Source organism: Artemia franciscana, chromosome 17 (genome assembly GCF_032884065.1).
Source record: "Artemia franciscana chromosome 17, ASM3288406v1, whole genome shotgun sequence".
Lineage (NCBI taxonomy): Eukaryota > Metazoa > Arthropoda > Branchiopoda > Anostraca > Artemiidae > Artemia > Artemia franciscana.
This window is the reverse complement of record NC_088879.1, coordinates 18,209,883-18,230,102: the sequence shown is the minus strand read 5'-3', so window position 1 is coordinate 18,230,102 and position 20,220 is coordinate 18,209,883. Positions and strand designations below refer to the sequence as shown.

Here is a 20,220-nt window from a genome sequence, read left to right as displayed (position 1 = left end):
AATATTTAATATACAATTATAAATTATTCAGTTTTTTCTAATAAACTGAGAAGAACAACCATGATTGCTGTGAATTCAGCTGTATTAAAATTTTAGATGAGATATTTTTTTGCGTGGCTTTTATTCCTTAAGCCAGAGGAATAGTGATTCATCATATATGGATAACTATTCTATTTGTTTCCTCAGTGAGGATTTATCAGGGTCAATTCCAAAAGTAGTCTGATCTAGGCCCGAAATAAATAGTCTTGTTTCCTCCTAAATCTACAAATAAGCTACGACAACAAAGCACTGAAATTTTTTTTTAGTCATTTTTTTTATTATAAATGTTTTTGTTATAAACTACAAAAGAAACAAAATGAAGTATATCAAAAACAGGTTCCATTTATGGCTGAAAAGAAAGAAATAATTTTTTTTTGATTTATAATAAATTGTCAAATAATAATTAAAAAAAATGGACAAGTGATGTAAGTGGGGGAATAAGATAGGCTAAATTCTGTAACACTTGAAGAACAACTTAATATATTTGAGATGAATGTATTTTTCTGTCAAAATACCCCACCCCAAGAGAATATCTTTTTGATGTTCTTCCCTTCCCTTTCTCTCCTTCCTTCTTCCTCTTTCTATGGGCCTCTTAGGTACTTGTTCCGCATTCAGACTGACCTATGAAAAGCTTTCTATTCCTCCCTTTTTGTTCTGATACTGCTAGCTGTGCTGTGCTTTCTAGCTCATACACTATGTGTTTTCTTTTTGGTGTGATCCATATTTATTCGGATAACTGACACCTGGATCGAGCCAGATAAAATGTTAGACTTTTCAATTATTTCAAAATATATTGTTTTAGGATTTATAAAGTGATTCTTTTTCACCACAATACCAAATAAAAGTTAATCTGATTATGGACAATTAGGACGTCCGAATATCAAATTCACAAAGAAATTCTTGCAAGCAATCACCTAAATCAATCATTTTTCTGGAATTTCCATTATTCTTTGGGAACACGAAAAACAACACTTTCTTTTATAAATTTCTTTGTCACACATATGAATTAGAGGCACAAGTTGACAAAACGTTGACCGGTCAGAGCATTCTTCCTCCCCTAAAGATAAAAAAAGAAGTATCAATTACGCTATCGTGCTTAGGGAAATAGAAAATAGAAAATCCTAATTTCAAGTTTTGTAAGATTTTTGTCTTCTATATTTTAAGTTTCAAAAACAGTGGACCTTATTTTTGAATGAAAAACTAAAACTTTGCTTCGAAATCATCTGAACTTGATAGCCTGAGCTTCTTTCATTTGTAGATTTTTCTTAATGGTTTGCTAATAAATTTTTAAACAGCAGAGGTTGCACTAGCTCAGTAACGCTGTTGAGTTTACCGATATTTGCTTCGAATGGGACATAAAAGCTTGAAATATAATTGTAATGAACTCACCAATTCAACCCTTATGGATCAATTGTAAATGCTGTTGATAATAAAGAAAATAGAATTATTATTAGAATAATTATTATCAATGAGTATCTTTTGCATTCTAGCCTGTATGCTTTGCTTTACTTGTTCCTTCCTTACATGAGATATTTTGTTGCAGGTACTTAGGTCTAAATACTGATCTACCTCTGTATGAAATCCCTACATGGTGTCAGGAAATACCGATACGAAAATGGAAGGAATAACAAGCCCCCCAACAATCAACTGGGATGCCGAAAATTTAATGCTGAGTGGGCAAAATTTGAAGATTATTGAAGACTGATTTTTAGAGGTCCATGGGCTGGGAAAAGTGAGAAAGTGCACTGTGCCTATCTACAAATTTGGATTGGAGGAAAAGGACAAAATATATTCAAGACATTCGATCTTACTAGTTAGGAACAAGTCTAATTCCAAGTTTCTTAAGTAAAGCTTAAAAATTATGCTTCCCCAATAGGAATACAATCTTAAGATAAATATTTAAGAAAAGATCAATTTGAAAATGAAAGCATTAAGAATTGCATCACTGAACTGAAACTTGTCGCGAAACCATACGAGTACACACAACGAAACAAATTGGTTAGAGACAAAATTGTTCGTGGAATATTAAATTCCCACTTTCTAGTGAGATTACTTGCATAAGGAAATAGCTCGACACTTGATCGAATAGTTCAAGTGTATAAACTCTATGAGAAGAACCAAGAACAGCTGAAATTCTTTTGAAACAAAACATACTGGAATGCTATAAAACATGAAATAGATACTATATCAAAAAGAATTAGGACTATCTAGGACTGGTGTCAAAACTAAAGATTGATATATCGGTGGTGGATGTTATGACCAAAGTTGCAGCCCTGTCAAAGGTAAAGTATTTTGCTGAAGGATTCTGCCTAAATTTATACGAGCAAAGGTATAAATATCGTCAATACCCAAATTGAAATCCTTGGGAATGATGTAGATACAAATATGGCGCTCGAAATAGATCCAAAAAATTCTCTTTTACGTAGGGTAGAAAGTTTCAAGAAGTGCTACAATGGCTAAGGGGACGAAGTATTTTGTTGGGATGGAAAAGGGTTATTAAACCAAACCCGCTGCATAAGTGATGGTGCATAAGAGATGATGGTGTAGATAGGACGAAGAATAGAGATGAGGTCATAAAACTATGGTGGGAGCATTCACAGACTTTTCCAAGTCCTACTCCAGGCTTCTCAGCATTACTATGTGTAAAGGGCAATCAGACAAATTCAGCCAATAGCTTAGTTCTGACGACAAAGTTGCTATAAAAGAATAGACTGTGGTCTATATCTCTCATGGAAGTTCTGAAAGCTATTGAAGGCTCAAAACGTCACAAAGCACCGAGAATATACTGTACTACTACTACTACTACTACTAATAACTCACTGCAGCACCAAGCCGCCTGAGGCCAACACAGCTACGCACGCTCATCCTCCAACCTAACCTATTTAAAGCCTCCCTCTTTACACCCTCCCATGAAGTTCCCGTTTCCTATAAATCTTTATTTATGACATCCTCCCAACCCAGACAAGGACGACCTGCTTTCCGTGTAGCCCCAGACGGTTGGCCAAGAAGGACAATCTTCGGTAATCTGTCATCCTTCATCCGTAGAACGTAGCCTAGTCATCTCAACCTTTCTTTCATTATAACCCCAGAAAGCGGGATTGAACCACGCTTTTCGTACAACCTGCTGTTTGAAACACGGTCAGTCAGCCGGGTACCCAGAACAATCCGTAGGCAATTTCTCTGGAAAACATCTAGTAAATTTTCATCTGCTTTTCGGAGTGCCCATGCTTCAAAGCCATATTTGACCGCTGTCTTCACTGTAGCTTCCAATATTCTAGTCTTGGTTTGTAGACTTATCTTTCTATTCTTCCAAACTTTTTTTAACTGTGAAAAACACCCTGAGCCTTAGCTATTCTACTTTTAACATCTTCACTGCTACCATCATCGTTACTAATAATACTACCAAGATAACTGAAGCTCCCAGCCTGATCAATATTTTCGTTACCTATTGTCACCTGTTCATCTTCACTTATTCCTAGCCTTAGTGACTTAGTCTTCTTAACATTAATTTTCAAGCCTATTTTAGCACCGGTCAAATTTTTCAAAGTAGGCAGTACAGAAATGCCTGATCGTTTGCACGGTATTATGTGGAGGAAAAGGGAACTAGAGTATTCACACATGATGGGTAAAAATCTATAATAATACCAGGATTCCCGAAAGGTGACTGGTACATGACACCAAACTGAAGGGGTATCTCATCCAATGGTATTATTGCAAAAACGTTTTCCATTATGTTTCTCAGACACTTCTCACAAACAAGAAATCTAAAAATTGGACCAAATCAAGCAGAGAAATTAAAGAAAAAGACCAAGTTAGTGTTTCACATTGAAACGGGATGCACTCACCGATTATTTTTACATGGAGAAATAACATTAGCCAAGATACAAGCAAAAAATGTGAGAGTATACATTGACTTTATCACGGTACTTGACTCTGTAGTATGGAACGGAATCTTGATGGATTACCAGGAATTCTAACCAAAATAATACAATCTTATTATGAAAAGATGCTTTCAGTGGTCAAAGTCAATGCTGATATTTCTGAGACCTTAAGCATCAATTATGAAGTGAAGCAAGGATGCATACTCTCACCAATACTCTTTAACTTTGTCGTTGACTCGATAAAGGTCTGTATGACGGTAAAAAAAATCAAGTAGTTCTCCAGACTTTCAAATCATAGACCTCAATTAGATGGAAGACATAGACCCACTCGCTGATTCAGATGTAGAATTACAAAAGCGGCTCAAAGAAATCATCAGCCATGCTACACCTCTTGGTTTTACGATTAGTACTGCCAATAAAAACATGGCAGCTAATCCAAGTTAAACAATTGCCCCAAGATTCTTCCTTGAAACAAAAAACTCTAATTTATTTAGCAATGAGAGAAATTTTAAAGTTTAAGAGGTACATCTGATTCCATTTCTCTACCGCTGTCCCAAGTGCGAAAAACCGAATGATAAAGGTGAAGTCACGAACAGAAGTGGATAGAAACAATAGATGGCAGCGCTTCCGGACCCGTGAGAAAATACCACTTTTTTGTTTCTGTAAATTTTTCTATCAATATATTGATACTCAAGAAAATTTATTGGCTGTGGGGCCGGGTAACTGCTGCATATATTTAACACTTATTTATTTTATTTGAAACTAATTTGAAACAAGTGGCTGCCTGCTTGCCTGCTAGAACGGAGGTTTCTATTCGAAAACAGAAACATGGTTTGATGGAACGAAAGCTGGACAGCATAACTTCAGATAGTTCTCTCTGACATAGGCTATAAGACTCCACTTCATTTCACGCCCTATAGGCTCTGGCTCAAGGACAAGCAAAACCATCCTTTTTGGCCCCAGGCAAAAGTTCTACGGAGCTTTCCAAATGCAAAGTCATATTCATCCATTCAGCCTAAGGTCCAGACTTTCTGCAAGGACCACATAGGTTAGACCCTTACCACTTTCTATGAATAAGCTGAAATCGGGGTACTAGGAACAAAAAACAAAAAAAAAAAAAACAAAAAAAAAAAAAAAAACGACAAAACCAAAGTGTAGCTCTCACAACACAATTAGGTAGACTCATCAATTGAAAAACATGGTAGGGGTGAAACTGCGATTACACATGGAATATAATTGGCAGGAACTATTTTCGCTCAATTAAACAGAGCCTTAGAGTGTAAGTACCTGATTTATCCCTACACTGAAATTAAAATTCATGAAATAAGGGGAAGATCAGTACTGTTATGAAAATGTGATTCCAGAAATAAGATTTGGCAGAAATCATAAAGATATACCAGTTCATACGCTAGCAGCCCATATGCTGGTGGAACACCTGACGAAGAAATCACTATCCTACGTGACACTGCCTTCTTAGAAAAGAACACCCAGGTGGTCACCGCAACACCTGGCTAGCGACATTTTAGTCAGATCTGGAATCCTTAAGTGGCTTTCACCAATATTGGCGAGGATGGGAATACTCTTAGTTGTCCCTATGACCAAATATGGATCTGTATACCAAAAGAAATTCTGTCGACTCTTAGGTGCCAGGAGATCTGATGGAGCTTTTTGGCTATACTACAAGCTCACATAAGTAACTTAATATGGTATCTTATTCAGTTCTAGAGGCTTATAACAGCAAATTATTATCATATCCCCTTTTTTATGCGTAGAAGTAGTTATGATTAAATTATTTTTTAGTATAAAATCTTTTTATCGTGATTTTTAACGATTTCTTGAATGGTTAAAAATCAAGTTAAACAAACCTAATTTGTAGAAATGAGTGATCAGAGGAAACACGCAATACAGAAACCTAGCCACAGAAACCTATAGTGTAACACATCATTTTTGTTATGTTACTACCGCCATTCTCCTTTCTTATTGTAAGGATGGTAGTTTTTAACGAAGAGCCACAGTTTTCATTAGTTGTTGAAATGTGATAAAAGTTTAAACTACATTGAAAAGAGCGGAGTTTTATTGGATGCAGCGGTCTCAAACGTACTTAGAAAAATTCTATCAAGTATAGAGAATATATATTTAAGAAAAAATTTAAAACAGATATGTAAATTGAATATCCAAAATAAAAACAAAATATAGAAACTTTTGCAGCATCCAAATAAAAATATTTTTATTTGGATAGAACCTTATTAGGGTTATATAGAAAAAAGTTATAGAAGTTATCCTGGTCGTATTTTCGAAAATCCCCCCCTCCTCAACACAGCTACACGCCACTAAAGAGGTTCTTGAGCACATTATTTTCTCACTAATGATGAGCCAGAAATCATATATATCAACATATATCTTTGTGCTCTAGAACTTTTTTTTTGAAACCACTGAATGTTTTTTTCTGAAATTGCTGATCACAGTTATCTTCTGATTTTTTTTTTCGAAAGGTTCACATTAACAAAGGGTAAATCAAGAATGACCCGTGCTAATGATATTTTTTGTTTTGTTTCAACAGATAAGTAAAATAGGTCTATCAACCCCGGAAATAATGTTTTTTCCTCCTGTGTGTTTACTTATTTTATTGAACTTAAACCTGTCAATGTCTGGAGGTGATTTTTTCATTTTACCATTTCCAAGAATTTCTAGTCTCAGCAATGTCTAGTCTAAAAGTAGAACGTTCATTCTTACTTGAACAGGTTTCACGAGTACATTCTTGAAAATCTGGGGGTTGTGATTGGCTATCGCAAATTATGTTGTCTGCTAATATATTGTCTGTCTTCCAGACGCATAGAACCAGACGAGTACGAATCCCTTTTTCGCCACACCGACCTTGACACTGCAATGATGAAAGTATTTATTTCAATAACCTTATTGATGAGTGATTTACTGATTATAATTATTGTAAGCCTGAAAGCATGCACCAAAATTTATTCCATCCCTTTTTTAACATTGCAGACCAAAAATTAAGCAATAAATTGTAATTTTCATTTTCGGAATTTGGTGCGTTTGAATAGCTAGAATATTGACGAAAATGAGAAAAGTTGCATTTCAAGACATTGATTTATTTTATACTTATCAAATTTTGAAATACGGGGGAGTTTAGAGACAGTATCACCACAGATTACACTTTAAGTACCAAAGATAGTGAAAACAAAATATGATTGCTTGAGTCGGTTTAAATGGAGGTCTATACTATGACACATGTCTTAAAAAAAAAAACAAGAACAAAAATAATTCGTTCTATGAAAAAGACCACTATATGCAGTTATGCAGATTTGGTAGCAGTGATGACCCAATGAAAAAACGTGCAAGAAAAATCAGCGGAAAAATGAACTAAAAGCATAAGACACCAAATATCATAGAGGATGTGGTTTCTTTTAAAATTGTACCTTTCTGATATTTTCATGAAAAAAATTGCGTTTTTGGATATTTTCATAAGAGGAATGAAATATAAATAAAATTTTCCCTCATAGATTTTAGAATATATTTTTTTTTGATATTGTGTTTGAAAATGGCTTTTTCTTGGTGTTTTTACAGAAAAATTGAAAACAGAACAAAATTTTCCTCCCACTTATATTTTTAAAAAAAATGTATTTGCCTCCCACTCTCAGTTCCATGAATTGACACCACTGTTTTCTTGATTTAGAATGTTACTGATTTTTGCATGCCAAAGCAATGATTGAACGTTATTGATAGGTACCTGTGCAAAATTAAGCCATAAATCGGTTGATTATATGGAAAATATAAAATATCACGGGGGACATCACGAAATTTAAGTGGGAAGGCCAAAAGCTCAAAAACTCCTTCCCTGTGCCCGTTTGTAATTTATGACGTTAAAAAAAAACAAGTTTTATGGATAAAAATACCACTATGCAGCAACCACACATCCTGCAAGAAGCATTGAACCTCTTAAAAAGTATGTGACTGTATGTACCCTACTTCTATGCATTATTAAGCCAAATTGTGTCTAACTTTTATTGTTTTGATTACTTTTGTACTTTCTTGTAAGGGGGCTTATTTAACGTTTTCCTTAAAATCACTGCAAACTTATATTATTTTTCCAGAAATATCCAATCGTCAGTAATTTTTCTACATTTACAGTAGCATAATCAATAATATAAGTCATCTTACTACCTTTTGAGTACTATGTTAACTTACGTGGCATCAATACCGTATTCGTTTCAACTAGATTGTTACGCTTTAAATAGCTGCACCAGTCCAAAAGCCATTGCATTTTTAACTCCCTGCACCAAATTTACTTTTGCGTGCATACTCTCTATCCCTATTTTAACCACATTAGACATTAAAGTCTCCTAATAAAACATCCAATTTCTACCTGGGATTCTGCCTATTTGTTACTCTGACTGCATGTAAAATTCATCTAGGTGAATCGTATCTCGGTCTGTCGGTTCCACAGACCAAAACACGGCTATGCCTGACACCTTGCACTTTGGTCATAAAAGAAAGATCTAGAATTCTATCGATAATACCTTCCAAACCTCAAAATAAACTTAGAAGTTTCCTTATTGACCCTACTTTCTATTCGTGTAAGCATCATTCTAACCTGAATAAATAGATTCTATATTGGCATTAATTGACATAAAAAATAATGGATACTGGTCATTGAGAAGCTAATTATTACCCCAAATTTAAAGAGTTAGAAGCTTTGAATTGCGATAGCGAAAAACCAAAGTCTGACATCAAAGCTATTACGAATAAACTTTCACAAATACAAAGCGAATCAATAACCACAGTGAGGTCCTTTGCCTCCAACCCTCAAAAAAGACAGTCCTTATGATGAACAATGTAATTCAATCCGTTTAAGTTTGGATGGATTACTATAGACGGTATCAAATCCACTGGATGATGAACAAAAAGAGATGCATAAACAATATATAGTTAAATACGTAGATAACGCCAAAAAAACTATCACAAATAGAAAATAAATAACACAATAAAAACGAAACAACCCCTTTTCTAACCTGCTTTGGAGAAAGAAATGCATCCAACTTGATTTTGAGAAAGCAATTGTTGAGAATTTTTGAAAATAATAAAAAGAGAAAACTACCCGATCAACAATTAACGAATCACCCGGAAAAGCATATTTGTATTCACTTTCGCAATTGTGTTGCGAGAGCAACACTTTGGTTTTGTCGTGTTTTTTTTTTTTTTGTTCCTAGCATCCCGATTTCAGCTTATTCCTAGAAAGTGGTAAGGGTCTAACCTCTGCGGTTTTTACGGAAAGTGTGGACCTCAGGCTGGATTGATGAATATGACTTTACATTTTGGAAAGCTTCGTAGAACTCTTGCCTGGGGCCAAAAAGGATGGTTTTTGCTTGTCCTTGAGCCAGAGCCTATAGTGTGTGAAGTGAAGAGGAGTTGTATAGCCTATGTCAGAGAGGACTATCTGAAGTTATGCAGCCAAGCTTTCGTTTCATCAAACCATGTTTCTGCTTTCGAGTGGAAAGCTCCGTTCGAGCAGGCAAGCAGGCAGGCACCAGTTTCAAATTGAAAATGGACTAAAATCTATAAGTGTTAAATATATGCGACAGTTACCCTGTCCCACAGCCAACATATCTTCTTTGAGTGATAAACAGAAAAATTTAGAGAAGCAAAAAAGCGGCATTTTCCCACGGGTCCGAAAGTGCTGCCATCTATTGTTTCTACCCATTTCTGTTCGTGATTTCAGCTGAGTTTATCATTCGGTTTTTCGCACTTGGGATTGCGGTAGAGAAATGGTATCAGATGTGCCTCTTCAACTTTAAAAGTTCTCTCAATGCTAAAGAAATTAGAGTTTATCCTTTGCTCCTTTCTAAGTGATGACGTTAGAAAGTTGGCCTACGGCAAAAAAGTCAACTTTTGAACTAAGACAGATAGATTTTTTTTTTCGACGGCAGTCGATAGCTTTTGATGAGCTGATCAAAGTATATGTCATCCATTTTTTTGTACAAAAATTCCTTCATGAGATATACCAGTTTGAAAGTTTAAAGGGGTTGACAACTTCAGTAGGAAGGTACACACTGAAACCAAAAATAGGCCAATACCAATTGTGAGACATAGGGGAGTTGTAAGTAACAGTCGGCTGTTGGCTCATAATCATCCTCGGCAATGAGGGGTTCGCAACTCTTACTAGTTGGTGTACCTATTTTTTGTTTCCGTTGTATTTCATGGTAAGACCAATTTGGTTCCAGTGGTAAGACATGTAGGTGACTTGTAAGTAATAATCGGCTGTAAGGCTACAATCATCTTTAGCAATGAGGAGTTTGCGAATTTTGCGAGTTGGTGTACCTAGTATGTATTTTAGCATCCTTACAGATTAACAACTTCAGCGTTTAGTCGCAGCGAGGAAACAAAACCAAAGTGTTGCTCTCGCAACACTTTACTTGGCGAAGCCGAGCAAAGGTTGCCGCAACACCTCACGTTGCCCATGCAACGTAGATCTAGTTTTGAGTTGATTCCTGGGAAAAGTAATTTAGTAACAGTTACCTTTTTTTAAGCACTATTTTCACCTATAATTTTGAAAACCTGAAAACTTCAATGATTTTTCATTTAGGCCTATACGAAAGGATATCAAACTACTCATAGTAGCACTACTGACCAATCGGCCTCCTATGCAGTGCTGAGAAACTTTTGCAAAGCATAAAGCTGTTCCCAGCGTAATGCTGGGAACATTGATGGAAAAGACGAAGCTTTTGCATGAACAACAAGATGAAATGCAGGAGAATGGGAGGTTATATACGTCTTTTATTGATTTGAAATCAACATTTGATCAACAGGTTCTGTTACAAAATATATATATATTTTTTAATCTATGTTTACAATTCCTTTTTATGCAAATTTTAGTATACATATATTCAATAGATAAGATTTTTATGAAAGTAATTAGGAAGGAAATATTGGTGCTCTTTTCTTATGAAAGAGGAATGTACACTAGGAAATTACTGCAAGAGACAGACCCCCTGCTATACGGAATAAATTGAGGGGGACGCTAGGCCTGCTTGATTCCCCCTTGATTTCAATAGATACCTTTTGGGTTTTTACAGTGAAAAATACCCTTTTTGTACTTATTTGAGAAAAAACGTTCTCCCAAATGCCTTAGAAAATACATTTTCCACACCTGTCCATTAAAGTTTTTGTGAATTGCCACTATTGCCCTACTCCCTGACAGGGAAACTTCAATCTGTTGCTACAGTTAGCAAATAATATCATAGTACTGACAAAGATAAATGCAGACCTACAGACTCTTTCGAGTTTTTTTTTTTACAATTATTTGAAGGGTATATAACTGAAGACCAATATCACAAAATCCCAAGTCATGGTTATAGTAGAAGAAAACATAGGAGTCCTTACAAAATAGTTCTTTTGTAAAAATAGAAATTGGGCGTGCCATAGCATATTCTGACATGAAACTCCAGTAAAGTGACGTAAAGAAAAGCACATTGACGTTGAGGATCGGTGACATTAGCCTCCACAAACAAAAATTCAATACAAGGTTCTGCTGTTCAATTTTAAAAAAGGTTAAAAAAGATAAATCCGCGGGTTTACGTTGAAAACTAATACATTAACACAAAATTACGGCATAACTTTCTAATAAGATGCGTAAAAAATGAGCATTGTGGATCACGTTCACCTTGTTCATGCCAGCCCTAAAAAATAAAAGCCCTAAAAAACCTTATTTACTGGTAGTCATTTCTATCCGCATGTTAAAAACAACTTATAACATTTAAAAATGACTTATACTTTTGAGATACAACGAATCTAACTATGTTTTTCTATGATTCTTTTTATCCGACTTTAGCCTACGTACTTCAGACCAGTCTTCAGACTTCCACACACCTTCGCAAAATTTACTTTTACACTTCCGCCTTTCCATTGGTTTTTCTTCTGCTTTACAGTTTCGGTCATCTGTAACATCTCCTTCCTCAGTTACGCAGTTCACTTCTCGTACTTGAATAGCTGTAAAAAGAAAAGTGAAAAAAATAAAGCTAAGAAAAAGGAATTTTGAACATTCACCGGTGAATTTTGACACTAATCATATTTGGGACATTCACGGTAATATATATATATATATATATATATATATATATATATATATATATATATATATATATATATATATATATATATATATATATATATAATATTCTTATTAATGAGAAATGTCCGTAATTTTTTTTTTTTCTTCTACAGGGTCGAAGCAATTTTAACCCCCATTCTATAGATGCCCTTGAATGTACACTTACCATCATTTTATACCATCATTTTATTATCATTTTATATCATCATTTTGTACACTAATCATCATTTTATTAAGCGAACCTTTTATGCTCTATTTTACTGTTATCATTTTTTTAATACTTAAAAAAATTACAAGGCAATTAAAAAAAAGTTCTCTTTTATTGCCTAAAAAAAGGAAAAAAGGAATGTTCCGAATGTATACAACCAAATTTTCTTCCTTAATCTTTTTCTTATTTATTGAGATTTTTTGTTCCTGAAATTTTAATCGAGGTCTGGCACGTAGGCTATGCAGGGGGCTCTGGGCCCGGTCCCCCTGACATCGCACGATTTTTTTATTTTCCCATAATTTTCTGATACTTCTCACAGAATAAGGTATTTGAAAGATTTGCCCCCCCCGAAACAAGTTGCTGCGTACGTGCCTGATCGAGGTGTCTATACCGTAAAGCAGATCTGCGTTAAAAAAAAAAAAAAAAAAAAAAAAAAAAAAAAAAAAAAAAAAAAAAAAAAAAAAAAAAAAAAATCAATTCCAGTTTTTCGTGCGTGCTATGAATATAAACCCCATTTTCCTTCAAAGAAACCTTCTTCTGTTTCAGTCTACTTACCTGAAGACTTCACACTGACGGGAGAAAAACAATGTTTGACCCATTTTTGGGTTTTATGGGTAACAATACAACACACTTTTTTTAAAAATTTTTTCCTCATAGATTTAATTGATTCAGTTTATGAACCCAGTGAGCGGCTAGCCAATTGGGGACAAAACAAATATAGTTTTTTTTTTAGCATTACTAATTGATAGAATATTTTTTCAAAATAAGTTTCGTCTTCATTGTTTTTAGGCAATATTTTCATTATCTTTCAGACTCCCTTGTGTTTATCTACATACCCTGAAATTTTAAGCCAACCTGAGAAAAAAATATTGACCAGTTTAAGGTATCACATATCCAGGCAATGTTCAAAATATCGTTGTTTTCATTCCAGTCTAACTGGCCTTTTCTACATTCCCTATTAGCTATAAACCTATCATAGAAGAAAAGAATTGTGGGCACGTGGTTATAATTGAGTAGTTGGCATGTTAGACTTGTAATCCTATGTCCCTAGGGGATGATGGTTCGGGTCCTGGTGTCACTTATTATTTTTTTGGAACAAGGGTCAGTGGTTTAGCTCTGTAAGCTTAGCCAGAGTCGACACAGCTCCAACTGGGTACCTGGAGAAATCCGGGGAAGGTAAACAGCAAGAGTGAGTGCAGAACCAAAGGATGGCTGGGCCCCAACCCCCAAATTATACTTCCCATCGGAAAAGCGATGAAACAGAGATCAGCATTTCCGGTAGGGACTCTAAGGTCCGGTGTTGCGTTCGTTTACATTGGAGCATCACAAGCCAACGTAGCCAAAATTAGTTTTTTTCTGCAAAGGGGTCCACCTGGCCAAAGAACTTATGAATGGTATTTTCAAGCTGATTGAGAGACGAACCACAAGTTTTTGAAGTACTTCGAAACAGAAGGAGGTTCCTTATCAAAAATATAATTTGACTGAACAAAAGTATTACCAGTCTTAGGCTAATGGGAAATAATGCGTCTATCCTCGGTCGAAACAGTCTTTTTTTCAAGTTCTTCTCTGCGGATAAAGGTTGACTAGAATTGCTTAAGGATATAAGTTCTAAGTTTTGAATAAAAGTTGCCTGTTTTACTACCTTTTTACCCCAACATAGTGTTTTTAGTCCCTTGACTCCGTCTCGTTCTCCTTCTTAAAAAAGAAACTCCCTGAAAGTTTTATCTTGATCCTCATAATCGTTCCCGAAATACTAAAGATGAGCTTTTTTTATAGCCTGGGTTAATATACAGTCTTTTGATTTATTTCACTACTTCACCATGAATAGATTCAATGTTCCACTTTGGTCAATAATTACAAATTTTTAGAGGCGAATCAAAACATGCTTTTTTTGCGCTCCCATCTACTCCTTGTAACAACCGAACAGGAAGGCTTCATGCCTCCTTCATCCCCCGTCTCTCCCTGAAAGTTTAAATCAACCTTCAAATGCTTCCTGAGATAATGTCGATGCGCTATTTTAACAGCCTGTATATATGTGGTTTCCTGTGTACTTCATTGGTACTTCGCCGGGAATAGACTCCCATCCAAAAGGCCTCACAGTGGTAACAGTTTTAAGCAGACTATAGACCGAAAATTCAAACCATTTCCCTCTGCCCCTCCCTTCAAGTCAAGATTTGAAGTTTATTTGGTCTGCACACTACTTCCTGAAACTTCTAGCTTGATCCCATAAGCCGTTGCCAGGATATTTCAGATACGCTGTTTTGGTCACGTCGCAACAAATAGTCTCAATAGAAAAAAAAGACCGGGACACAGGGAATATAAATGACAACCGGGACACAGGGACACAACTACAACGGGGACACCAGGGGGCACAGATGGATATATAAATGACGACGGGGACACAGGAATTGTTCGATTAGCAATCACCATCAACAAAGCTCAAGGGCAATCATAAGAAAAATGAGGTATAGATCTGAAAACGTATTGTTTTTCCCATGGACAAATGACGACTGGGACACAGGGAATATAAATGACGACCGGGACACAGGGACACAACTACAACGGGGACGCCAGGGGGCACAGGGAGGATACAAAAATGACGACTGGGACACAGGGAATGTTCGATTAGCAAACACCATCAACAAAGCTCAAGGGCAATCATTAGAATAATGAGAGAAATTACAGACGGGACACCGGGACACAAATGACGAACGGGACACCGGGAAATTAAATGAAGACCGGGACACTCAAAGAGAAATTACAGACTGGGCCACCGGGACACAAATGACGACCGAGGCACCGGGAATATGTATATATATATATATATATATATATATATATATATATATATATATATATATATATATATATATATATATATATATATATATATATATATATATATATATATATATATAAATATATATATATATATATATATATATATATATATATATATATATATATATATATATATATATGTATATATATATATATATATATATATATATATATATATATATATATATATATATATATATATATATATATATATATATATATATATATATATATACAGGTGGAACACAGGGACACAACTATGATGGCACGTAACGACTTACGCGTGAGGGGGGGGGGGGGCTCGGGGGTTGCGAAGCCCCCACCAACACCCCAACAGCTAGTGTATATATATATATATATATATATATATATATATATATATATATATATATATATATATATATATATATATATATATATATGTGTGTGTGTGTGTGTGTGTGTGTGTGCGTGTGTGTGTGTACGATCAATAAGAGTTTTGAGCCCGTCGAACACCATGGCCAAGCAGAAATTTCGGCAGTTTAAAAAACAAAATTATTTGATATCATTGGTGGTTAAGGAGGACCACGAGGCAAAAGTGGCACAGAGTGATGAATATTTGCCCTCCAATCACTTTTGTCCATTGAAAAGCGCACAAGTACTTACAATTTCCAACTGAATGAGCCCCTCGATAATTTTTAAGATTCTTTCTTTCCGTAAGAAGCTGTCAGAAAATATAATAAACGTGATGCAACTAACTCTTTACTTAGCCGTGGGTACAGCCTTGCCTCGAAAATGTTTTATTTCTTCTCAATTGTTCTTTTCTGTTACTTATCATACGATAAAAAACAAGTCTTTGTTTGTTAGATATCGCCTGTACCGGCTTTTTCTGCCCTTATGACAAAATTGAAAAAAAAGCAATTTGAAAGAAAAGAGATCTGACATCACAAGAATGATCGATTCGTTAGATTTATACCAACTGAAAAGCGAAGGCTTTGATCTTTTCAGCATCAGCAAGTGGAAAAAACAGCACCATTTTTTAATCTATTCAAAACAATTATAAGAACCAAAAGAACCGCTTTCCAAAATGTTTTCGCAACCTACTTCAGAATAAAAATAAAAATCAGTCCTAGAAACAAAAGAAAAATTGAATCCAATATGCTTTAAAAAGTCACATTCCTTGGTTCGTCACAACCGCTGCAAAATCCAGTTCATTAAGTACATTTTTAACGGCGCATCACTGACGTAATATTGACGATGGCTTTAGTTCAGGAAGCTCACAAAGAGACGTAACTACGTCATCTGTAATCTCAGAAATGTTGTTACTCTATGGGAACATGAGCTTCCAATCTCCAATTGAATGAGCCCCTCCAGAGTGTTTAAGACTCCTTCCTTCTATAAGAAACTGCCAGAACTAACAATAAACGTGAGGTGCCTCTGAAGTACTTTCTTGCTTTTATTGTTCTTTTTATTACCCATCATAAGAAAAACTAGGATTTTTCGTCGGATGCCACCCATACACTCAGAAACTTTTTCACTCTTACAATGAATTGAAAACAAGCACCTCTGTCTAGTCTTGCCGAGCTATAAAAAGGAAATACTCAGAATTTACAAAAATAAAAAAGAAATTGCAAAATCTCTCATGGCTTGTAATCAAATGACGAATGGTGACTGCATTAATAAAGAAAAAAGACTTGAAGCCGACAGATTTTACCTGTGTGCAAAGCAAAGCATTTTGATTCTTCACAGCGGCTCCAAAATCCAGTTCTCCACTGAGGACATTTTTCAAGACCACATTGCTGACGTGATGCGGGCGTTGGCTTAAGCCCAGCAAGTTCACAAAGAGAGTGGTTTACGTCAACTGTGATCTCAGAAGTGATGTTTCTTGAGCGCACTAAGCAATCGACACCTCGAAACTAAAATAGGATAATTTTTAAACATCACATAAAAATCGAAAAAATCGAGCAGGAGCAACATTAAAACACACATAAAGATAAATAATGCATTGATGCTAGAAACAGAAAATTATTAACTGAAATGGAATCTGTTGTTCAAAAAACTTCCTTTATTCTTAAAATTGATTTTTTTTTCTGAAAGAATCGTCTTCAGATAAGAGCAACACAATATCAAAACCTGGAACGAATAAAGGTAACAAATGAGAAAATAAGTAAGTATATTTTAAATAAAGTCAAAATGAAAACGAAGAGAAATAACTAATAAAAGGATTGGGGCTGACGCTCCTTCAAATTTCTCAAAGGCTATAATGTCTATTTCCCTTTTACGAAAAACTAAAAACGTCTTGTCTTTAAAAACTAAACGCATTTTCCTTTTCTCTATATATGAAGTTATATATTGTAGATATTGTCGTATGGATAAGTGTGCTGCCAAAATCACTACTCCTAAGGCAGCTTTGGGTATCAATGAACTCTATCTATTCCCTAAAGTGCTATTTTGGGTCAATGAAGTCTTGCATATCTAATTTTCTGGCCTTGAGGGTTAGTTTTGCAATCATGACGATTTTTATGAGTTCTCCTCACAATGAATTTTACCGGTGTCATGCATCTTTGTGTGTAGGGATAATAGTGGTGTCATGCATCATTGCAAAGAATCGATTGGGGTGAGTCTTTCGGATTTGCTTACTACCTAACTACTACTGATTGGGTATGATCTTTTTGGATTAAACGGGGGATGGGTGTAGTCGATTGAATGTGGTTTTTTGGATTGCAAAATTCATATCTCTGACCTGGAATGTTGATATAAAAACTTGATTGAGAGTTAGTATCACAGTTCCACATAGACATTTGGCTAGTTAACAAATATTGAAGCTCGAAAAAAAACGTTTGAACAGTGATTTTCTTGTAAACAGTTATGTCTAGTAAGAAAAGTTACCATACAAATACGGATTCTGATGTACCATTGGTCAGGTTAGTGATTTAACTTTTTTTGTCGTATGCTTAGCGGAAGGTGTTGTTTTTCATATAGTCTTGTTTTATCGAACCACATTTACAATCCCTTTAGTTACCAAATTCAAGGTAATTGCATGTCATATACCATCTTTTATTTGAAAAACTCCTCTCCCTACTAGTTATCTTTAAATTTTTGAATTCAGTCCATGGATTATTTTTGAGCCCAAGCTTTAATGTGATTATTAGTAGAATACGGATTTTGAGTACGACAATTCCCCCACTAAAAAAAACATTATGAAAAAAAATCTCAAATTTCACCCTATGAATTAGTAATTAAATGAAATGAATAGTATCCTAATAATAGGTCCAACCACAACGATTAAATTTATATTGAAACTTTATTGTATGTGTTTGTATACCATATATCATCTTTAGTTAAAAAAAACTCCCCTTCCTAACTTTTGAATTCAACCCCTGAAATCCTTTTGAATCTGGACCTTCAGGGGGTTATAAAAAGCAATATAAAAAGTAAAAAGCGCATAAACACTGCCTTCGGGTAATTTGCACGCTTAGCCTACGATACGAATCTTACTTATCTTTGATTCTAAACTTTTCTTTTATGAACTTACAAATTTTTATTTTTTTTAACTTAAATTTTTGTAGGACATAGATTTTATTAACTGAAATTTCATTGGGTTTTTTTCTATGTCTTAAAATCATACTGAATATGTCAAATTTAAAAAAGGCACAATGAAAAAACATCTCGGAGTTAAAAAACCTCTCTAAGTAAAAAAAAAATGTTACAAAGAAAAAAACGCCTTGAAGTTCAAATAGTACCTAAAAGTTAGAAAATGTCACGAAGGAAAACAGCGTTTCAAAATTGAAAATCGACACAAAGAAAAAACACCGTTTTGAAGTTAAAAAAACATCTCGAAGAAAAAACACGTCTCAAAATGAAAAAATAACATCTCAAAGTTGAAAAAAGTCATGAAGAAAAATGTCTTGAAATTAGTTTTTTAAATATCAAATTCATACTTTAAAGTGTCAGAAAAGTCTCAAAACAGTTCAGTTATGTTATATTCTATTTTATTATTCTAAAGTAATCCAACGACAAGACCGAGGACTTGGGCAGATGGTAGGCTCATCAGAATGGGGAGGTCTGGGTGAAGAATGGACGATAACATATTCAATTATGCTCTCCCGGCCATCAGAACTACAATGCTACCTACTATCGTGACCGAAGATGCTAAGAAATCAATGGATTCTTCAATTGTTGTTGTTGGAGAGGATGATTTGCATTCTCCTGGACACGTAGAAAGTGATGCCATCGACACACCTTTAAAGTTAATTATGTATAAAATTATTAACGTTAATTATGCTAATTATATATTATATATATATATATATATATATATATATATATATATATATATATATATATATATATATATATATATATATAGTATATGTGTATGTTTGTGCGTGCTATTAACAAATGCTTAATTTATCATGTATGTGTTTATAAACTCCTGTCAAGCTTTCAAAAAATACCGGGTCAGTCATCACAGGAAGATGATGACATGTTAGTGAAGGTACGTCATTTATTATCTCCCCATATTCCAAGGTAAACAAACAAGAGCTGAAAAGTATTACGGTAAATATTGCTAATAATAGTGTAAATTACGGGGCCATATTTGATGATTGTTTTTTCAAGTGAATTTTTTCATGTGCAAAGCACAGTAGGACTTGAAAATAGAGTCACATCCCCAGAATTACGTGAATTTAGTTTATTAGAATCTGCTCTAGGGAAAATATACACAGAGTTGTTTTTAATCCTTCTGAGGAAAACCTAGTTGCCGGGGTGTTACTTTAAGAGACTCTGTATGTGCTCTCCAGACTCATATCGAACAAATTCAAGCACTTTTTGAAACTCAGATTCAGAATTGGGGTGGACAGGGAGGGAGTAAGGCATCAGTAAGCTAAAAACTTTATTTACAAAAAAACGTAAGAAGATACTTTTTTTCAACTGGCAACCAAACCTTCTACCCTAGCTTAAACGAATTTGAGGACAATTTTTTTTTTAATTTAGTTAATAGATCAATATCCACTTTGGGCACATTTAGTAAGCGGCAAAGCGGTTCCACTATTTGTACTTCGAAAATATGGATCTGAATCTCAGTAAATTAAAAAAAATATTTCAAGGGATGTGGGTGCTAACCGACATAAGAAATGTCACCCGGATTT

At 34.7% G+C, this 20,220-nt stretch overlaps 1 protein-coding gene across 2 annotated transcripts in view; it reads right to left on the bottom strand.

Moving 5' to 3' along the window:
- Window positions 1-810: 810 nt before the first annotated feature.
- LOC136037951 (ADAMTS-like protein 3) overlaps window positions 811-20,220 on the bottom strand; it is a 152,128-nt gene continuing 132,718 nt past the window's right edge. The window contains exons 20-23 of one of the 2 annotated variants that reach the window (XR_010620089.1): window positions 16,785-16,986; window positions 11,802-11,921; window positions 6,654-6,801; window positions 811-1,096 (exon numbers count right to left, since the gene is read on the bottom strand). Coding sequence is in view for 1 of the 2 variants with exons in the window: in XM_065720835.1 (XP_065576907.1) it covers window positions 963-1,096; window positions 6,654-6,801; window positions 11,773-11,921; window positions 16,785-16,986 (633 nt within the window). In the remaining variant the exon portion in view is untranslated. Of the gene's footprint in view, window positions 1,097-6,653; window positions 6,802-11,772; window positions 11,922-16,784; window positions 16,987-20,220 lie in introns of both variants that reach the window. The other variant, XM_065720835.1, reaches the window with a different exon arrangement.